Genomic DNA, 22,761 nt, shown 5'->3' on the forward strand with positions numbered 1-22,761 from the left:
ATAAATGACAACCAATACCACTAGGCTGAGGAAGTTTCCATCATGGGGCACTGAGTAGGTTTTTGATCTAATAAGGGATTCCTAATGACAGAGGCCTTAGAACGCTTTCTAGAAAGAACTCTAAGATAATAGAGGAGACAAAGACTATTTTTGTTCCAATAAAGACTCCATTTTCTAATTACCATACACAAACCGATGGCATGAAATACGACGAGAGGAGTAAGTGGGTTCGAATGTCTTGGGCAGCACAGCGCAGCAGTTAAAAAGCATGCCTTGGAGTCAGATTGTCTGGGCTGTAATTCTTACTGGGTGAGTGACACTGGATATGTCAGCTGTTACTAGATTTGGTGACGAATACAGAGAAACCCACATGGAAGTGAGCTAAATGGGACAGAAGTTCATTGCTGCTGTCTCATACGAAATAATTCGGGAGAGGGCTAGTATAACATTCCACAGGCAACGGAATCAGTCTCTGTCTTCCATCATGGTTTTCATCCTCGAAGACACCTTAAAAGCACAGGGGCTGCCTGAGAGCTAGCCCTCACCACCTCATTCTAGCCAAGACAAAAGGGCATTTTTCCCAGACCCTGCGGCTCCCAGCTGCCCCCGGGGAGCATTGCAAAATGCCTTGTTTCTAGCTCGCTCACTGGTCGGTACTTCCACACATGGCCACACGGAGCTGTAAGCGAGCCTGGGCCGTAGAGTTTTCCCAGGGACCCATGGCTGCTTGGTACAATGAGGTCTGCTCCTCTCAGAGGGCAGGATGGCTACTGAGGGAGAGGTGTCCGCTGTGCTGCACAAATTACTCCCTAACCTCTCTAGGCTTTGGTGTCCTCACTGGCAACATGAGATGCTCACGCATTTGCTTCGTAGAATCACATGACATGGGTCCATGGGAAAACGCATGGGAAGCCTTGACATGAGGTACCCCTCTCCCCCCAAGCCGTGCTCACTGTCACCTGCTGCTACATGCTATGGGACCTTCCTGAGAGGAGCAGGTTCTGGCCATCGCCCATCCTGGGACCCACCACAAAGAGGCACTAACCGAGGCCGACAATAGTCCGGACCACAGATCTACTTTTTTTTTTTTTTTTTGCCTCTATGGATTTGCCTATTCTGGATGTTTCCTGGAAATGGGCGCACACAGTCTGTGGTATGTTGTGGCTGGTTTATTCATTTTCTCCTTCTAGGGCAGGTTTTCTTGACCTTGGCACTATGGCCATCTTGAGCCAAATAATTCTTCATTGTGGAGACTGTCCTGTGTGTTCTAAGATGTTCTGCAGTGTCCCTGGCCACTACCAAAAACCCACTAGATGACAGGTTCAACCCCCCCCCCCTCCCAAAAGCATAGGGAGTGGGGGTGGGGGAGGCCAAATCATCTGCAGCCGGGCCACTCCATGGTGTCTGAACCCACATGATGTGTTTCTTTGACAGCAATAGCACAGGTCTCTTGGATTATCTGTTTCAAGTGCATGGGTCAACATTTCCAGTTAAAACTTGGCACACGGCACTTTCCTAAACTAGTGGAAATCTAAGCACCCGGTCTTGGGTGATGTGTCACAGACAAAAAGGACCGGGCTAACTCAATTTCCTATATGTAAGTTACCGTTCAAGCCCTCACCTCTAGCCCTGGCTCAGGACTTTGGTGTGAGCCAAGGAGCACAGAACCTTCTCAGCAGAAGGGAGGGGGTCAGGTGGCTGAAGCAAGAACCAAAGCAGAGGGATGGATGGCCAGAGCCTCAGTGAGCCTGGTTTTGATGGCCCTCTGTTATTCTGAATAGAGACCTTTCTTAAAGGCGTAGAAGCCGATCACAGAAACACGAGCCCCCCCACTATCCTCCCCACCAGGAAAGTCTCCAGATTAGCAGCGCCCCCCCCCCCGCCCTTTTTAAAAGATTTTATTTATGTATTTGACAGAGAGAGAGATCACAAGCAGGCAGAGAGGCAGGCAGAGAAAGAGGGGGAAGCAGGCTCCCCACTGAGCAGAGAGCCTGATATGGGGCTCGATTCCAGGACCCTGCAACCATGACCTGAGCCGAAGGCAGAGGTTTTAACCCACTGAGCCACCCAGGCGCCCCGTAGCAGCCCCTTCTAATCACAAACACAGTGGATAAAAACTGTGGCACCCCGAACACACATAGAAAACCAGAGTGGGAAGAAAACACTGAAAACCCCCCAAACCAAACTTTTGAGAAATCTTTGAAAAGAGCCAATCTTCTGAATAATAAAATAGCTTTGGGTACTATGCTTGGCCTGAAAAAAAAAATGCAGCCATAATTACAGCAAGAAAGCTGTAAGTCTATTAAAATTTTTTCTTTGATACTGGAAAACTCAATTCATGACCTATATTTTATAAAACATATACTTGAAAGGGATTTTATATGCCCTGTTCCCAGTGAGCTCAGAATATTGAATCTCTTCCATTTACTTATGAAGGGAGGTGGTTCTATACATAAATTACTCAGGACATCTTTTAGAATCCTGTACATATATTAAGGAGAAGGGGTTCAAAAGTATTTGTATAGATAGATGGAGACAGCACTCTGCATTCCGGCCCTCGCACGGATGGTATTCTTAGCACAACAGGGCTGCAGTAAAAGCTGCTTTATCAAGCTCTCTGCCGATTATAAATCTTTTCTAACTGACATTTGTAGACTGTCTTGATTGATGGTCTGTCATGCCTTATGAATCTTCTAGAAGAGTCTTCCTTGAGCCTCTCCCAAGCTACCGCTAGGGGGAGGATCCGGCTCTGTTTGAGAAGGCCACCGCCAGTCACGGGGGCTGCACTGAGTTCCCTGACCAGCTGAGCTACAGGAAGATGCCTTCCCCTCTCTCCTCTCCTACACACACACACACACGCCCTACACACGCGAGAACACACACACACACATACATACACACCCATGCTCACATATGCGTACAAGAGAATGTTCTCCAGACTCAGGGCGGCAGATCTGAGTGGATCTTCACATATTCCTGGTTGGCAGGGTTCAAGGACAGTGGGCGTGATGAATGGAAAGGAAATGAACGGACGCAGGCGTTCGCCTGAATGTGAATCCCGGCTGTCATCACCCATTGGCTGTGTGACTTTGGGGAAGTCACCGAAGCTCCCTGAGCTTCTGTTTCCTCAGTCGCAGAGAATTGTAAGGATTTCATCGAGAGGCAGATATAAAACCTAGACTACTATCCAGTACTAGAAAAATTATACTGGTTACTAGCACTGTTTCCTTCCCCGGGGCGGGTACCGCTGTCCCCCCTCGCTCCTAGTGAGATGCTCCCAGGGCCCTGCCTTTCCCCTGCACAGCAGGCTGAATTTCTCTTGTGCTTCCCTCCAGTCCGACTCTAGGAAGTCAGGGTGGCCTGTGTCTGTTTTATGCGACACCCTGACCCGATGTCATCCTTCCTGAGCAGCAACATGTTCTCGTATCTGAGAGGCACTCCAGAGGTATTGCCAAAGTAATGAATGAATGGCCAGTACAGACAACATTTATTTAAAAATCAAATAAAAAGGGAAGGTTTGGGTGATTCATACGTTCTACCATTTGGGCCTGTTTGTTCCTGCATGAAACACACCGAGTGGCTACCGTGTGTCTGGATTTCCACGAGATGCGGAAAATTGAGAGTGAAGAGAAGATGATGTGGTCCCCCTGGTCTCCAGCTTAGGCCAAAGAAAGAAAACGGAAGGTAAAATCTAGTTCGTACTTGGGGAAAATTTATAAACCTATTAAGGTTTACAGCATTACCCTAATTCCCTATGGATGACACCGGCTGTAGTAATCCAGGACCAGAAGGAGAGTCAACATTCGGTACTCTCCATCCATTACGGGTTCAGCACAAAATCTCATATGGTGTCTTCTCACCACCATCACTGTTCCCATCCCGTCCAGGCCACCGTGTCATCAAGTCTGGGTTACTGGAGTAGCCCTTTTGCCTGCCCCTTCCCCCACCCCAACATGGAAGAGCTCACATCCTCTTTGAACAGTAAGATCAGATTTTACCACTGTCCTCTTTAAACCACCCAAAGGGCTTCCTACTAAATTTAAAATATAATCAAAACTTATGGAGTTCTAATCCAGAGTTCTGCAAAACTCTTCTATAAAGAGCAAAGGAAAAAATATATATATTTTGAAAAGATTTAAAAATATTTTAAATATATATTTCGTTTTTTAAAAAAAATGTATCCGTATTTAGGTTATGTATATATTTGGCTCTGTGGGACATATAATCTGTGTTCCAACTATTCAGGTCTAACGGCAGCTCTTGAAAAGAGCCACAGCCAAGGCTTAAATGAATGGACATGGCTGTGTTTCAATAAAACTTTATTAATTTTCTTAAAAAAAAAAAAAAAAGAAAACAGAAGGTGCAACAGCTTTGGCCCATTGCCCACGGTTGGAGACTTCTGTTCTGATCCTACGTTTCCCTATCTCCTTGAATTCCTCTGCCACTCTTCGTGCCCAACTTCTTCCCCCAGGCTGGCCTCTTCTCTGTCCCTCTGTCTGTCCTGCCTGTCTCAGTCAGACCTTTGCACTTTCTGATCCCTCTGCCTGGAATGTACTGGCTCGATGGCTTTACAATCGTAGGCTTTTTTTCTCAGTGGTCTCAGCCTGAACGTCGTAGAAAGACCTTAGAGGGGTCTTTCTTGACCTCTTCTTCCTTATGTCACATCACCTTGCCTTATTTTATCCAAATTAATTAAATTATCTTTTGCTTCATTGGTAATTATTGTTCTGTTTCCAGGAAAATGCAGATGTCTTAAGAGTTGAGTCCTGGGGGCACCTGGGTGGCTCAGTGGGTTAAAGCCTCTGCCTTCGGCTCAGGTCATGATCCCAGGGTCCTGAGATAGAGCCCCCACATCGGGCTCTCTGCTCAGCGGGGAGCCTGCTTCCCCTCGCTCTCTGCCTGCCTCTCTGCCTACTTGTGACCTCTGTCTGTCCAATAAATAAAAAAATTTAAAAAAAGAAAAAAAGAGTCGAGTCCCAAGTATTCTTGGCCAGTGCCCCATCGCTAGCACCTAGAACATTCTCGGATTCAGAGAAGCCGCCCCAGAAATATTTGTTGAACGGTTTAGCTGAACGAAATGGTCAGCAAGAATTGAGTTGAAGAGTTTCTCTGAAATTATAACTCTTTAATGCCCTTGTGGATGTGCTACTGGGCTTTACTCGGCTGCTGCATGAAAAGTTCCAAGGCTACTCAGAGCAGATCTTTCCGTATGAGGGATGGATTCCAAGGCTTTGGTGTCTGCCATGCTCTGCGCCGTAACAACTCAAGGACTTTCTCATTTTTATTGTGCAGTTGCTCAACTGTCATCTGATTTCCATTTTGGCTAAGAACTCCCGTCAGATTTATTCTTTCAAAAGGTTATGGAATGATCACCAGGTTTCTGAAGCTACTGATGCTTCTTTTCTCTCCCTCCATGTCAAACCATGATTTCATTTTAATTAAGCTAATTTTTTTATTTTATTGTTCACTATTTGATGTTATAAATCCTTCTTTTCCCCAGTGTAGGGGGGGGTAGACAGATGACTCCCAGCTCAACTCTGAAGTCTATGCAACAAATTAGTGGGGCATGGCTGCCAAGTGCTTCTTTTTAGGAGGGAGTAACCTCCGTGACCGTGAGAGTTATGGATCTTCAGTTCCCCAGGTTATCCTCAGTGCCCAGAATGCAAAGATCTGACATAAAGGAATAGGAGGTTGGAGGACTGGCAGTGGGGAGACAGACACACAAGGCTGACCAGAAACAAAGACTTCCCCTTGGAGAGAAGCAGGATTCAAGAAACAACGTGTCGTCTGCCTCTTGAACTGGTCCCCAACCCCCATGGAACCCGAAATTCCTTCTATAGGAATGTAGCTAGAGAGAGGGCTAGGGATAAACATGAGAAGACTGGTTTTCAAAGTTGTCTACACGGAAGATGAGATACAGTCTTAGTGGCTGGGGATCTTTTTAACAGAAAAAGGGGTCCAGGCTTTCTCGCATGTCTCACAAAGTCTTAGAGTATTTCAAAGCCGCCAGTGGGCCTGTGTCAATCGGTCTAAAACGTGCAGTGGTGTCCATCAGAGAGGGACTGGGGTCGAAAGGAGGGAACATTAGAGGCTATGACAAGGTCATTGATTGGTTTGGTCTGGAGCCCTCGTAAGACACCACTTGGGGTACCGACAGGGTTAAGAGCAACTTGGGAGAGATTCCGTTTCTTGAGTAGCTAGCAAGGTTCAGATAACTCAACACTTTTGATATACCTTACTTCTGGAATTTATCAGACATCTCTGACTGGATTGTGGAACTCAAATTTTGTTTTACAGTCAGCTGCGCTGGAGGGATCTGTACCGTAAGTCCAGTGCAGCCTAATGCAACCTGGATGGCACCACAGCACAGCAATGACACCCGACTCTCAGCCCCTTCCCTCAGCTAAGACTCCGATGACAGCCCCAGCAGAGGAGCAGGACCCACCACTACAGTCCTCTTCTTGACCACAGAATCCAGGGAGGTTCCAGAGCAAGGCAGTTCACGACTGATAGAGTATGTGCAACAACCATGAAGGTGTGGAGACTTTGGGTAAAATCCAGAAAAACAAATTAACAGAAAGTTCAGCAGCATGTTCAAATGTGAAGACAAAGGCTACAGTTTATCCTCAAGCATGAGCTTGGCCAAGATGCAGATACGATCCTTTGGTCAGAAGCAGCACATCGACACACATGAAAATATAATAAGCACATCCTCTTTCCGTCCATCTCACATGGATGGATTTGTCCTAGAGACTGTCACGCACATAGGAAGAGATGTGTTCTCTCCCGTAGAGCTGATTGTAAGTACGGAAAAGTGAAAAAACTTAAATCAATACGGAATGGCTAACTAGACGATGGCAGATCCAAACACGAGCTGTTTAAAACAATGATGTGGCTTGACATTTATTGATTTACAAAAAAGTCCATGTGGCCCTGCAGAGTAAAGACGGCGAGTTACAGCAAGGAACATACGGCTCCGTTTCTATCAAATTGTATAGCGTGTCCCTCAGCGTGGACATGCCCAGACAGAGCCCTGGAAGTCCTCCCACCAAGATGGCGTCTGTGGTTTTCTCTGGATGGTGAGATTTGAGGGTGATCGGATTTTTTTTTTTTTTTCCTTAAAAAAGGCGAAGAAAAGCAGAATTGCTTAATGTTTAGAAGAAATGCATCTTCTTAAGAAAACAAGCAAAAAACCCCAGTAGTCATGTGCCCAGTATTCCAGAACCCAGAGGACTGACTGGGATGTTTGAGAAAGAAGGAACGTGCCCCGTGGACGTCCAAAAGTAGCCGCGAGAGAGAACTGGACAGTTCGGCGGACAGAGAAGCAACACTGCAGTTACCAGGACAAGTGAACAGGGGGCCAGGAGGGGCTTTACGGCTAGGTCACACCGACAGCCTGAGGACAGAGCCAGGGCTCAGATAGTGACTGTCACATATGAAACCATCGTGAGGTAGCCTGAGCTGTTTTGGAAACCAGAGAGGACCAGGCCATGCTAAGCTCTCAGGACAGGCTCTTGTCCCAAAGGCCAACGGATCGGACATTTTCCCTCATGTCTGCCATGGTAGGATTTTTTTTTTTTTTTTTAAAATGAAAGTACTGAGTCTCATATGGCAGAAACACAGGGGCGATCCCAGAGGAAAAACAAAAGACAAAGGCCTCCTCTTCTGGCAGCAGGTCTTCAGGGAGGCTGGGGCGCGCCCCTCTGGGACAGGCGTCCCATGACCCCCGGCGGGATCACGGCGCGGCCCACACTTCAGTTCTCCCTGCTTGGCTCTGTAATCCGGGAGGGGATGAGCAGCCTGGAACAGGCCCCCAGCCGCACCCTCAGAGCTCAAAATAGCGCTGGTGCCATGTAGGTGCTCAGAAGTGGCCCCGGACGGAAACAACAGAGGGAGCAAGACAGGAAGCCGGAGAGGGCAGGGGCGGCTGTGCCCTCAGATGTCAGAAGAGGGTTTAGCGGCTCATCTCTGCTCCTCTCCACCTGCTCCAGGTGACGTGTCATCCCTCTTAGGAGTCACAAGGCGCACCTCTGGGCCCTGACCCCTATTTAAAGAGAAAGTTCTGGGCTCCTGGGGGGCTCAGCTGGTTAAGCGTCTGAGTCTTGGCTTCGGCTCAGGTGGTGATCTCAGGGTCGTGAGATCGAGCCTGGCGTCAGGCTCTGTGCTCAGTGTGGAAGTGGAGTCTGCTTAGCCTTCTCCCCCTGCTTTTCCCCTGCGCTCCCTCGTTTTTATACATAAATACAATCTCTAAACAAATTTAAAAAAATTAAAATAATGAGAAAAGTCAATGTAACATTGGTCCTTTTTGGTCGTGCCTTTTAGGGACTAAGGTAGTTCCACTCTGTCCGTCCAGGTGGTGGGTGCCTTCCTCCAAGCTGCCCCTGCTCACATTCGGGCCAGTCCAGCGGAAAGCATGGGGGGGCAGAGCCTGCGGATGCTCCCCCCCCCCCCCCCACCCCACAGCTCCTGCAGCCTGTCGGAAGGCTGCCCCCTGCTGGTAGCCTGCAATGGCCCAGGGTGCCTGGGGATTGACGTTCCTCTGGGGATAGTTTGTGGCCAGTATCTAAGGGGTGCGTAGGGATGCATATTCCAGCTCCCCTGGGCTGGGCTAACTCTGATGTGTGCGTGTTCATGTCATTTCCTAGGGAACCCCCCAGCCCCCCGCCAAGAGATCAAGCTCACAATTGCCCACCCTGGTACCTGGCTTCCCTTACCTGGAGCCCGCCTCAGCCTGCATCCCACGCCTCCCAGGTAAGACCACATGCCCTCAGGCCTCATTCCCGGGGCTCGGGCTTGGCCCTTCTCCACGGTGCCCAGACCACCACTGGTGGAAAGACACTGGGGGGCTGGTGCCAGTAGGCACTGTGGGTCCTGCCATGTGTGTCCTCCAGGAACTCCAAGGGTCCCAGCCCTCTGTCCCCACTCATGAAGTCCCGGGCTGCCTTGGGCATTCAGAAAACCCCAGGCTCGCGCAGAGCTCTGGCTGCCCTTCCCCCACCAACCCAGAGCAGCCAGGGCCAGGACTAGGGTCCCATAAATCAATGCCTTGGGACTCCACGAAAGGAATAGCTCATCATTTGTGAAGTTCAAAGACCATTATTTTCTGTTGATCTTCCCTCATCCAGTTACTGATTCCCCAAAACAATCCCCTGGGGTTCAGTGCCGAGCAGCTGGAAACGGTCTCCTGCCTGCAGGCCAGATAAATACGGGTGGCCTTCCTCCATGATGGATTGGTGCTGATGGCACATCCAGGTCCACCGGAACATGAAAATGACGCTCGGTTGTTGGGAGATGAATGTCCCTGCGCACAAACTGCCTGTTTGCCTCAGCTCCCTGACATGGTACGTTGCAGGAATCAGAAGAATTACAGGAGGCATTAAGGACGCACAAGCATCTCTTGAACCTTGGTTCATGCGGAGGGAAGCAGCGTCTCAATTAAGGTGTGCATACAGTCCTCCGAGGCGGGGACTATCATTCACCCACCCCCACCTACAGACAAAGTGACTGAGGCTTCTAGAAGGTTCAATCGGCTGCCCAAGGTCTCACCTGGTTAAGGAGCTGAGTGGAGCATCAAACCAAGCCTGGGCCACAGTGCCGAGCTCAGGACCAGCTCCATAACTGGGGGGGTGGGGGGGTGGGGGAAGGGCTCACCGCCAAAGGAAAATGCAGGGCTCCTTGTTCGATACTTAAGAATTTTAAGGTGGTGACGGCAGAGCCTGATGCCAAGCATAGGCCCCTGTGAAGCTGCGCAGGTCACACCCCACGAAGCTGGCACTGATGACTTGAACTCAGAAGAAAGCACTATGAGTGAGAACCAGGCCCACGTGTGACCCTGTTCAACCCCAGAGACGGAGCAGCAGTTATATGGAGGGACTCGAGGAGCTGACTGTTTGGTCAGAGGAGTGTTTTACTCGGTTTCTCTGACAGAGCGAGTACTTGCCCTCCAGCGGGGACCGCAAAGAGTCCACGGTCAAGAACAGGAGGGAAGGTGGCCAGCACCAACACGTCCACAGGAGACAGCCCAGGCCTCGAGCCAGGGACCTGGATTTTAACTCAGCCACCAGCTGTGGGATTTTGGCTAAGCATCTGGATCTCTTTGAGGTTCACGCTTCTCCTGTGTATGCTAAGGAGAGCATATCCACCGCTCCGGGGAGGGAACGGTGTGGTGGAGGCAAGGACTTTGGTCGCAGAGGTCTCAGCACATAATAAGCACTCAACCCCGTACTGTCGCGGTTCGATGGCTGTCTTCACCAGGAGGTTTGCGTGACACTTGAACGGGCACATGATTTGCAGGTGGAGGATACAGAAATGAGCCTGGAACACTGGTCCCCATCTACTGTTTACGTGAGTGGCGAAGTCACAGAACACTTTCCAGGGTCAGCATTCCTATCTGTAAAATGGACCCGCTACGAAGATTCTACCAACCACAAAGGAGCCACCGATGATTGATACCAGAGACGCCATTATTTCTACAGCCGGTCAGGGTTCCTTGTTCTAACTTGTAGCAGTTTAGGTTGGGGAATGGGGATTGGAAAGGGATCCCAGCCCCTGCCCCAGATTCCCACCGCCCACCGCCCTCACCGAGGCTTTGCGGTCGTCCTGCCTGGGATCCCTTAGAAGGCACTGAGCGATCTAAGTGGTGTTTCCTCTAAAAGTTTCCCACAGCATTTCCGCACTCTTGACCCCAGATCGGACTGACTCTATCTCAGTTCCTGCTTTAAAGCCAAACCCAGAGGGGGCCGAAGAAGAAAACAATGATTCAGGCCAAATTCTGCCTGGCTGAAAGAAGCCACATAGGTATCGCATTTTTATATATTTTTATAGCATAATACTAATCATAAATAGAACTTGGAAGTGGTTTATGTTTTGCTGGAGATCCGGCCACCCTAACCGAATTACTTTGTGCTTTAAGAAATTCAGTGGACATAAAGGATTCCATTTTTCTTTGAAAATGTGACATGTATATAAAGCAATAAAATCTGAAATTCTTTCTGAAACTTTAAGGAAGGGCGCAGCGGGAGGAAAATTGGACATCGTCTAATCACATACACACATAATATACAAAGACACGCACACGCTCCCAGCCGCCTCCGACGTCAGCATCGTCATTTACATTTAGAACACTTTCCTGGCCTGGCTCGAGTTCCGGTTACGTGCAGACGGGACCCACCACAGATGGAAACTGGGAATCATTCTCCCGCTCCGCTCGAACTCCAGCCTCCTGAATAGCTTTTCCCATCAGTTCCCCTGACTCGCCCCACACGTCGGCTTGCTTAAGAACATACCCGTGAACCTCAATCAAGCCCCAGTTCCAGGGTCTCTCTCCCCGGAAGCCCTCCTTCTATCCAAAGCAGTCTCCGGGGAGGTGAGGGACAGGTGCCACAGGAAAGGTCCGGCCGAAAGTGATCGGACCCACTTTTACCTGCTGCTCCCCATTTTCCAGGCTGCTTGCTACTCTTCTACCTGCTGGGTTCCCCGCCAAACGCTCCCCAGCACCCACAGGCAATCCCCACCCCTTTTTACAGAATGTCTTCACAGCCGGGAAGGAAGAGCTGGCCCCTGGCCCCTGGGGAGCTGAGGAAGTACAGGGGGACAGAGCTCCTTGAAGCTGGAGGGAGGTGTCGGCACCTTGCAAACAATGACTCATGGGGTGGTCTAGGCAGGTTACCATGACAACGCTTGCAGCGCCTCATAGATCTACATGTGATTGATACCTCCCATCCATTCAGCGAAGGGGGAAAGCAGAACCAGTCAAAGCAGGGCTCCGGGTTTCCATCTCCTGTCCGACCGGCTAAATGGCTCATTTGTTTGGGCACAATCTAGACCTGGCGACAGTGAGGCTCTCCCTAGGACGCTCCCTCACCCAGATGGATTTCAAAGCTTAAAATCAAAGTCCAGGCTCCTAATAGGGACTTTTGGACTTTGCTCTGTTTTTGGCCAAGCACCACACTCAGCCGTGACTTCAGCTGCCGGTCACAGAACGCTCTTACTGATATCTCTGGCACCAAAAAAGGGAGCTCTAAATTCTACAACCTTCCCTGATGGAAAGGTGAAGTGTGGAAAAAAGATAAGAGGAGCTCTGTAGTAACATCACAGTAGGGCCTGTGTTTCCAGAGAGAAATAAAATGTCTTGCCTTTGGCCCTTTGACCGAGGACCAAAGTTTTCTCCACGTACCTGGTACATGGAGAAAGGGAAGGGAATGAAAGGGAAAAAGCAAAGGGGAAAAATAAGTCCTCTCTGTTTTTCTTTTTTTCTTCCCAAAATGGTTCTTATTAAAAGACAACGAGGAAAGGAAGAAGCGAGAAGCTTGGGGTGAGGACCTTAACTTTCTTCAGAGCCCCGTCATACCACAAAGCTCAACCCTGGGCCCTCACAAGGGTGAGCTCCGTATTTATACAATGTCCACCACCAGCCGCGCACTAGAGACTTCGATGTTGGCCGTCCCTGAAAGGTGGCTTTCAGAGATGAGGCGAGAGCCTGCCTTCCACAGCCTCCAACACCCTCGTCCTGTTCTGAGTCGCACATCTGCAGATCTGGCTTCTACCCAGGGAGGGAACAGGTCTGTGTTGAGGCATACCAAGAAGTTGGAGCGGCAGCAAAACAGTTTCTGGAACCCCCAAAGATCACAGGATGCCACTTCCCAAGCCATTATGCTAATGTAAGCCGATTTCACATACCTGTCGGGGATCCTTCCATGACATGGCCAATGTAGGGGCCTTCCCGAAAGATCGGTCTGTTGTCATTCTGGTCAATCACGATGACTTCCAGAGGAACTGGCCCCTCGAGGGTTTTGCCGTTGACATCGGTGGTCTCCACAAATAGCTGTGGGAGCAAAGAAGTTGGGGGAGAAAGAAGGCATTAATTCATTATGAAAATGGAAGTCAGGTTCTCTGGAGAAAGTAGGTTATATCAGCAATTTTATGAGCCCTTGGCAATATTCAAACTTTGGTCTCAGTGGATAGTCACTGGAACCAGAATATAAACTAAACATTACAGGATAAACGACAAATTTCAGTTCATGTTAGGTCCCCCTTGGGAAATTCACAATTAATTCATCAAATCTGCAAAGGAAGTCCAGAAAAGAAAAAGAGAGAAAACACTCGCAATCAGCCAGAGCGGAGAAAATGTGCTTACATTGTTTCTGTTTTTTTCTAACATCATTATGCTTAAAAGGAATGTTATGCTAATAAAAATAATTGACTAAGCAGTTATGAACAGAGTGCATTAAGAAATAACTGGAAGTGTTTATGGTGATGTTTAGGAGAAATCTGGGTCAGTAAGTATTTATAGAGAGCCCTCCCGAGGCAAGGAAGACATTTGCGGGGTCCTGAGTGCGACCCTGGGATTACTGGTCACCAGGCCAGTGTAATCAAGGTGGGATTTCACAATCCTATGGGACACTTGAATACAGAGCTACCTTCAGATGTCAAGGATTAGAAAAATAATATAAAAACAAAACAAGACAAAACACCCCAGCTCTATTGTTTATCTTAGAAACAAGGGATTATGTCGTGCCATTTCCCGTGAGTCTCAGCGGCCTTATGCTCTCTTTTCTTGTGCCTGATTCCACCTTGGTCTAACTGGGCAGCAACAGTAGCACTTCTCGGATGTGAGTTCTGGTCCCTGTGTCCTCCCTGATACAGCCGCTCTTGGGGAACGGTCCCCGGCGGTTGGAACCCCAGCCCCACTTTTCAGGAGCTAAGTGGCCTTGAGCCCTCCACCTGGGTCAGATTTCTCACCTGTCAAATGAGGTTAATAAAAAACACCCACTATGAGGAATAATAATCAACATTATCCAGGGCTTACGAGGCGCTCTCTGTATAAACTCACTTGATCTTCGCTCGGTAACCCCAAGCATCATTTGCGAGAACAGAATGGACACAAATTAGAGGTTAAGTGGTAGAATCTGGATTTGACCTCATGAAGTCAGTTTCCAGAGTTTACATCTTTAGCCACTCTGAACCACATTCTTTTTTTTTTTTTTTAATAAAGATTTTATTTGTTTATTTGACAGAGAGAAATCACAAGTAGTCAGAGAGGCAGGCAGAGAGAGAGAGAGGGAAGCAGGCTCCCTGCTGAGCAGAGAGCCCGATGCGGGACTCGATCCCAGGACCCCGAGATCATGACCCGAGCCGAAGGCAGCAGCTTAACCCACTGAGCCACCCAGGCGCCCCTGAACCACATTCTTAAAGCACTCACTCTCCTGCTCTCCCATGCTTCGCCTACAGAAAACTAGATGCTCCCACGGTCACTACTGTTGTGATCAGTTCCATTGTCAAAACAAGCCCAGATTAGGAAAATGACAGAGAACCACTTTTAGTGGGAATCAGCACGAGCGCACCCCACCCGACGGTGCCACGAACCGGTAGCATTCTTTTGGAAAAGGAGCCTCAGAAAATCCCACAAAAGCTACGAAGGACTCGTACACTTTGTTCCCTTTGGATACCACTGCGGGGTCTACGTGAGTCAGGTTGCACGAGATCTATGAAACATTCACTGCTGTTTCGTTATTAGAGTAACCAATCACCACTGGCTTCCGCTAAATGCCCAGGGACAGGGGACTGGTGGACGGAATGTTTGCTACAGCGTCGGAGAACACAGCCGTGAGATCAGACCGTCATCCCTCGGGGTTGATCCACTTGGACTATCACGCGTGAACGCACAAAATAGCACGCAACTCGCGCGTGCGGAACGGGTGCGTGTGCACAGAATTTGAAGGCAGCAAGCCAAAATGAAACGAGGTATGCTTGGCTAGAAGAGTATCTTTTCCCTTTTTTTCTCTTAAACATCCCTTCATTCTTTCACCAGCAAACATGCGCCGAGGAGAGCGCAGAGAGTGACCTTCTGTACTTTTTCTGCTGTATTTTCCCCCCAACGCTCTGGGAATTCTACCACACGAAGGAAAGCAAACAAGACCTTGGGGCCATTTTGTGTCATAATGACGGGGTGACCTTTTGTCCTTGCAAAACAGCGAAAAGACTTGACTTTAACTCAACCAAAACACCGGCGTCTAAAGATAACCACCACCTTGGCCCTGAAACCGAAGCTTCCCGTGGGTTTGCGGACTCGGGCCCACACGCAGGGCAGGGAGCGGGGGCAGGTAAACCCGCCGCAGGGGAGGCGTGGCGGGGGGACAGGCGAGGGAGCTGACTCACCGGCTTGTCCGAGGCCGCTGCACGAGGAGGAGGTCCCCACGTCTGCCCTCCAGAATCTTACCAATTTAGAGACGCCTTGGCAGGGCTCAGCCAAGTAGCCCATCCCGTGTGCCCCGAGTGACACGCTGCGGTCTCAAGCCTTAACAATGCCTCCCGCTGTGGGACTGCTGGGCGGGGCTTATAGCCAAGGACAGGGGAGGGGGAGGAGCCTCGCTGATTGCCTGAGTTTGCCTCCCCGGTCAAGTGGGGGTCACGACCTTGGTCATGACCTCTCGATGACCTCCTCCAACACTTCCACACTGTACAAGTCTTGGGCGGGATCAGAAGCCACCAGTAGGGTACAGGAAGAGAGTCCCTAGGATTCCCGAATGTGCCAACTGCTGGAAGGGACAGGGGCGGACTCCAGGTCCATCTCAACGTAATGGGAAGACAAACAGAAACTGAGGAGAGATAATTGATTAGGATGAATGCAAAACATTGAGCTGGATGTCATGAAACCAACTAGGTAAATAAACAACTTTTAGCAGTTCGTTACAATACTACCCTGATTTTGGCTCCCAGATGTTTTCGTGGAAAGCAACATCATCAGAAGCAAAGAACTTAAAAAACAGCAGAGTGTTGGTGGGGCACCTGACTGGCTCAACGGGCAGAGCATGTGACCTTTGATCTTGGGACGTTAGGTTCGAGCCCCAAGTTGGGTGTAGAGATTACTTAAAAATAAGATATTTTCAAGAAAGCAAAGTGCGCCTAAGGGGTACTTACTAATTTTAAAGTCAGTTTAACAAAACATTTATTGAGATATTACTACATGTCAGGCCCTACCATGAGTGTTACGTATCCAGCAGTCAAAAAGACATTCTAGCATGAAGAGACATATACTGAGCTATGTAAAATGTATAAATAAAATAACTTCAGTTAGAGATCAGGGATATGCAGGGATAGAAGAGGCTCACATATGACAACTACATTGTTCAGTATGGAAGTCACGAGTCACATGTGGCTATTTCTTCTTTTTTAAAAGCTTTTATTTATTTATTTGACAGAGAGAGAGAGATCATAAGTAGTCAGAGAGGCAGGCAGAGAGAGAGGAGGAAGCAGGCTCCCTGCCGAGCAGAGAGCCCGATATGGGGCTCGATCCCAGGACCCTGAGACCATGACCTGAGCCAAAGGCAGAGGCTTAACCCATGAGCCACCCAGGCGCCCCCACATGTGGCTATTTCAATTCATACTGATAAATAAAATAAAATATCCAGTTCTTGGATTGTGCTAGCCACATCCAAGAGCTCATTAGCCACACGTAGCTACCGTACCGCACGATTCCCTAGGTGCTCTGACTTCTCAGGCATTCAGACCCAGACCAGAATCTACACCAGGGACTCTCCCGGGACTCCCTTCTTTGAACGTGGAGTGAAGTCACAACCAGCCTTCCTGGGTCTCCAGGCTACAGATGGCAGATCATGGGACTTCTCAGCCTCCATAATGTGTACGTCAACTGCTTATACTAAATCCCAGAGTGCGTGTGTGTGTGTGTGTGTGTGTGTGTTTATTTCTCGGGAGAACACTGACCAGTACAGGGGTTTCCAGGGTATCTTTTTAAATTTCTAATTAATTTATGTCACCCCATAATGGACATCTCTCAATGGTGTCTTATCCCTTTTAGGGCAAACAGCAAATTCCTTTATTTGGACAAGTCTTTTTATAATCTGGCTTCAGCCCACTTCTCAAAACTCATTTCATGTCATACGAGATCCCCTTTGTTCCTTCTGTTCCAAGTACACCAATCTTTTCTCGGCTCACCCCGTTCTTTCCCAGCACATATAATCCTCCTAGCTAGCACGGACTTCCTACCAGCTGTCCTGGTGAGCCCCTGCTTGGTCTTCAGATCTCAGCTGCAACATCACTGGCCAAGAAGATTTTCCCCTTACTCCAGACTAACGAGGGTGTCCCTGATTGACACTCCCGTGGTACTGGTGCCCTTCCTTTATAACATTTTCCATAATAGAGCTTATTTACTTGTAGGATAATTCAATTAGTGTCTGCCTCTCTGACAGGTCCCACGAAGGCACAGGTGTCGTGAATATTCTTGACCGATATTAAATCCTCAAGGCTGAGACCCAGTGCCTGCACCTAACAGCCACCTGCTTGATACGGAGTGCATAAAGCTGTTTTCACACTGACTGCATGCAGTGGCGGTGCCTCTTGAAGAGACTGGTGTCCAAAGCTTGGCCTCAGCTTTGGCCATCTGTCCTTTCTTTCCATCCCTGGCACATAAGGGCTGACAGTCCGCCCCGACTCAACAGACTCTAAGTCAGTTGACTCTTTATGTTGTCTTAATTTGTGAGTAAGAACCACAGTGGGTAAATGATACCTAAGTACATTAAATTAATTACTTGCCTTTTTAAGAAGGGAACCTACATTTATTTGGTGTCTAATACATGTCTAGGCTTTTTATGCATTGTCTCATTTGGCTCAAAACAACCTGAAGGGGGGAAAAAAAACCACTCAGTGCAGCAAAACCCAGAGAAATTGAAGTACTGGTCTAAGAGCAAAAGCTAGTTTGTGATCCGGCTGGATCCAAACTTAGTTCTGACTCTAAAATTCATGCTTTCTTCCACCGTGTCCTCGTTTGCTAGATGCGTTTTCATGGACTTCCATGCACTTCTATTTCACTCTCTTTAATGGATTATTTACTTAATAGTAAATAGCTTTACATTGATGGCTATGTTTCATTGTTGCCTCATCCAAGGCAAAATTATCTATGAGTTTAGGCAAATGATGAGCTTATTATAAATTTTTCCTAATAAACATGAAAATACATATTGAAATACTATCTATCTATCTATCTATCTATCTCACCCTGCCACTAATAAATGTAGCTCTGAAATGACCATGGCAGATAGAATGGGGAAGGGGACATCACAGACAAATCACCCTAATCTGTTTAAAGCAAAAATACTTTGTCCAAGAGTGGAGACATGAAGGTACCCCATGAACTTGAGCTAAGTTTCCCATCTCAAGGGCATGGTACGTGGGCACCAGGTTTCCACAGAAATAAAGAAGCCCACAGAGATTTTTCTGTAAGGATGCTATCGCGAGTTTATTTATAATAGATGATCTCTCAAGCTTGAGAATGTTGGAAGATTTTTTTAAAACCAAATTTTCCATAATGGGTATCATGTTTGTTGTCACAGGAAAGAAAAAGATAAAATGAATCCTGACTTGGTTGGTTAATGTGAAACTTAAATTGTCCTTACATTCTGCATCTGAATTCTTACATATTTAATTGGTACAGTATCATTTTCATTTGTTACAGGCTCCTCTGATAGAGACTTATGTACTCTGCAGGGGAGAGTATACTCCAGTCCAATTAGATCATAAACAACTCGAAGGCAGGAACGCTGTTTTCTAGGTATTCCTTCTATACATAAATAGGTGCCTTGAATAAAGAAAGCACTGATAGATTTGTTTTTGTTTTGTTTTGTTTACATAGGGAGATGAGGGAGGGGCAGAGGGAAATGGAGAGAGAATCTTAAGCAAACTCCAAGCCTAGTGCGGAGTCCAGTGTGGAGACTGACAGAGGGCTTGAGCTCACCATCTGAGATCATGACCTGAGCTGAATTCAAGAACTGGATACTTACCTGACTGAGCCACCCAGGTGCTCCAGAGATAAGTTGTTAAAAAAATTTTTTTAATATTTAAAAAATTTATTTCAAAGATTTTATTTATTTGACAGAGAGAGAGAGATCACAAGTAGGCAGAGAGGCAGGCAGAGAGAGAGGGGGAAGCAGGCTCCCCGCTGAACAGAGAACCCAATGCGGGACTAGATCCCAGGACCCTGAGACCATGACTTGAGCAGAAGGCAGAGGCTTAACCCATTAAGCCACTCAGGTGTCCCACAGATAAGTATTTTTATTGAGTTTCTATTTGCAAGTTTCATGCTCTCCCCACTGATCAACATCTCACAAAGATCGAACCAGACTTTTCCATCAAAGACATCCTCATTGATCACTGAAGTTACACTTGACATTGAATCAGAAAGCCTCCTTTCAAACTTTGGCCCTGCTACCAGAGAGTGACTATAGCTGGCAGAATAATGGTCTTCCTAAAAGTCTTCACGTCCTACTCCTTGGAACTCATGCATATATTAGCTTATATGGCAAAGAATTAAGTTTGCCAGTCAGCGGACCTTCAAATGGTGACATCAACCTGGATTATTTGGGTGGGCCCAATGTGATCACCAGGATCCTTAAGAGCATGGGACAGGAGAAGGTCTGAGTAAGGAAAAGTGAGAAGGGGTTTGAGCAGCCATCACTGGCTTTGAAGATAGGCCACCACCTAGACACAAGAAAAGACAAGTGTCTGCTGCACAGACTTCAGAGGTGAAGGCAGGCGTACTCGCATGTTGCTTTTAGCCCTGCAAGGTCCACATTGGACTCTGACCTGTAGAAGTACACGGAACTTGCTGTAGCAACAAGAGGAAATTGATACTGTGTTCACATAGTTTATCATTCAAACTGGAACACTTTCTAGAATGAGAGCAGATGCTATTAATGAGTACGCCCAAACAGTTGCAAGCCAAGCCTGTCCTCTAGGCAAATAGGGTTACACGGTAATCTACGTTATTAAGAGACTTCAACTTCCCATGTCAGTCTGCACATGTAGCGAATGGTGTTTAGAATGTCCTTCTCATTTTTTTTTTTTTGTTTGTTTGTTTATTTGCTTTGCTTTGAATAAAAAGAGAAGTGAGTACGTGCTTCCCGGTGTGGGCACTTAGCCAAGTCCAGGGTTCGGTGACCTTGGCATTCGTTAGATCCCAACAGACCTTTTTCAAGACTTCTGCCAACGTGGATGCAGTACCCTCAATTCCATTCTGACTTGTCCGTCGTTAGCCTCCTTCAAATTGCTTTTCTATCATGGTAATCCAGATTTCTCTTTGACACCAATTACTTGCATTTCAAGTTATTTTTCTCAGCTTTATTCATTTATCGAAGTTGAATCTCATTATGGACCAACTCCGGGAGAGTTCCCAGGGAAGAGATATTTTTAGCTTGTGTAGCAGACCCCCGCCTTTCCCTCTACAGCCCTGGTGCCGACTCCCCCTCGATGGCTGGATGCAGTCTTTACAGCTCCCTCGAAAAATGATCAAAGGGGCGATACAAGTCTCTTCCTTGTTAGATTATTAATTAAAGATTGTGATATATTGTTATCAAATGTTCTCTGAAAAGCTTGTTCTGTTTAGACTATAGTATTCCCTTTGTCAATCAGAAATTTTACTTTTAAAGTATGTTTTCCACCAAGCATAATGAAAACACTTTTTTCTTATGTATGCATGCCCACAACCATGCTGGACTTGGAGGGCATTTTTCTATTTAACTTTTGAAGTAATTTTAATTATGTGGAAGAAATCTATGCAGATATTCAGAATAATTTTATTTAAGCAGCTTGGGTAAAGTCCCAGTGAATATCCTCTACCCCAAGAGGGGCACAGGCTGAAAATTTTAATTGGTTCAAGCAGAATTTATATAAATCATGGATATTGGAATTATGCCTGGTCTATTAAGGATATGTACAAGGGTTAAGGGGATTTTTGTACAAAGATGAGAAATATAATACTTTTAAAAACAAAGCTGTGGGAGTAAATTACTGGAGATTTTATTTTTACTTGCTCTTTTCCCTCTCCAAGAGCAAAATTCAGAGGAAGGGAATGGAATGCAATACTTTTTTTTTATGTTTATAAAGCTAAAGTCATTTTCTTAAATAAGTATGAAAACGTGTTTTATAAAACATGATAGTCTCAAAAAATTAAGGTTGATAAATAAACATTTAAAGTATAGCCTAATAAATGTTAGGTGGATTATAGCATTAGCAAAAAAAACAAAAAAAAGTCATTGAGTATTTGTGTAATAGAGTGGGGAAAGCCTTTCTAAACCAGGATGAAAGGCATAAGTTATGTGAATTATTGAGAGATTAAGATATTCAAGTGCAAGTTTTTCATATGACTAAACATCATAAGTAAAATAAATAGAAAACTTAGAAAAATGTTTGCATCATACCAGAGTTTTACTACTCTGAATATATAAAGAGCTGGTTAAAAATCAACAAGGAAAAAAAACAACAACAATTAGCAAAACAAGAAAACAAAAGAGCAACAACCATATTATAAAATTAAGTGAGGTAACTTGGTGCTTACAACATTGCTGAAATAATTAGGAAAACCTAATAATCAGTGTTTGGCAAACTGGTAAGGAAACAAATTCTCGTTCCTGATTAACAACATTAAAACATCTTTCTGAAATGCAGATTGTCAATATGCATCACACGTCTTGGAAACATGTGATTTTGCTTGTAGAAATTTAGCCAGGGGGCTATCTCTGTGTCCCTGCTCACTCCTGGGGGGCTGAGGGTGGGGCTGGTGGGGGGGGGGAGGAGGTGGGGTGGGGTGGGGTGTTGTTCAGGAACATGTATACTCATTGTAATACTGCTTAATAAAAACTGGAAACATTGCAAACAACATGATGTTCTAACAGGATCTTGATGCAATAAATTATGCTGTCTACCCGAAGTAGAAGGCAACCTTGAATAAACACTTCGGGAAATGAAAAAATAGATTATGGTATGGTGCTCATGGTATACAGTAAATATTTGATTGCAAATGAGTATGTACTGTATAATGTACTTCTTGAAAAATAGACATTGCATGATTCAGATCGTACTGAAATATTAACAGTGATTTTTTTTTTTTTTTTTTTTTTTTTTTTACTTTGCTTCTCTACACCTTTCTAGACTTTCTATAATGGGCCTGTGTTAATTTCAGAGTTAAAAAGCACCTGTGAAGTTTATGTTAAAATTGACCACAGATTGGCTACAGCTTATCACAAACTAGGCTAGGGGAGCGCGTTCAACTTCAGGACATCTGGCACCTCTCGGCGTTGACGATTAATGAGAAGCACGTGGACTTTTAGTATGGTCGTGATGGTCAGGATCTCAGTGGGACACAGAGTGGCTGACTGTCCTGAGTCTGGCTTCTCCCCTGCTCCCTGTCTCTGAGCTTGGGATAAAAAAAAGTCTTAGCGCACCTGACTGAGCTCTGTGATGGAGACCCTGGGCTCGCCCACTGTGTCTTCTGAGCCGTTACTGTTGTCACTGTCTGCTCTTTCTCTGAAACTTTACTTTTAATCTTGCGGACCGATTCTCAGAACCAGGAAAGAGCCGAGGCCCCAAGCCCGGACCGGATTTACGGTCCTCATCTTTAAAATGGGAGAGAGGGACCGATCTCACAGGGTGGACGTGAGGTAAAATACGCGAGGTTTTAAAGCACTTAGCAAAACACCTGGCACGTACCAAGAGCTAAGAAATAGAAGCGGCCAGTTATCCTTAAAGTATTTTGTTACTTTGTGAAGCAAAAACAAACAAACAAACAAACAAAAACCTTTAATGTTAAGTTCCTGATTAGGGTTCACCGTCTCGGGCAGGTAAGGAGAGTATTTGATAGATGCCAAAAGCTGCTTGTAGGCAGCTGAGGCTCATTTAGACTCAAGAAGACACCTCAGCCTCCTGGCACCCAGTCCTCTGTCTGTAGCTCTGTGGGAGGAGGGGCTTTGGCCA

General features: G+C 46.7%; 1 protein-coding gene across 1 annotated transcript in view; it reads right to left on the minus strand.

Moving 5' to 3' along the window:
* Positions 1-22,761, minus strand: part of CDH13 (cadherin 13) — a 989,149-nt gene that overhangs the window by 350,338 nt on the left and 616,050 nt on the right. Inside the window, exon 6 of the mRNA XM_059153524.1 lies at positions 12,679-12,823. Coding sequence (XP_059009507.1) covers positions 12,679-12,823 — 145 coding nt within the window. The remainder of the gene's footprint in view (positions 1-12,678; positions 12,824-22,761) is intronic.

Source organism: Mustela lutreola, chromosome 16, assembly GCF_030435805.1.
Source record: "Mustela lutreola isolate mMusLut2 chromosome 16, mMusLut2.pri, whole genome shotgun sequence".
NCBI lineage: Eukaryota > Metazoa > Chordata > Mammalia > Carnivora > Mustelidae > Mustela > Mustela lutreola.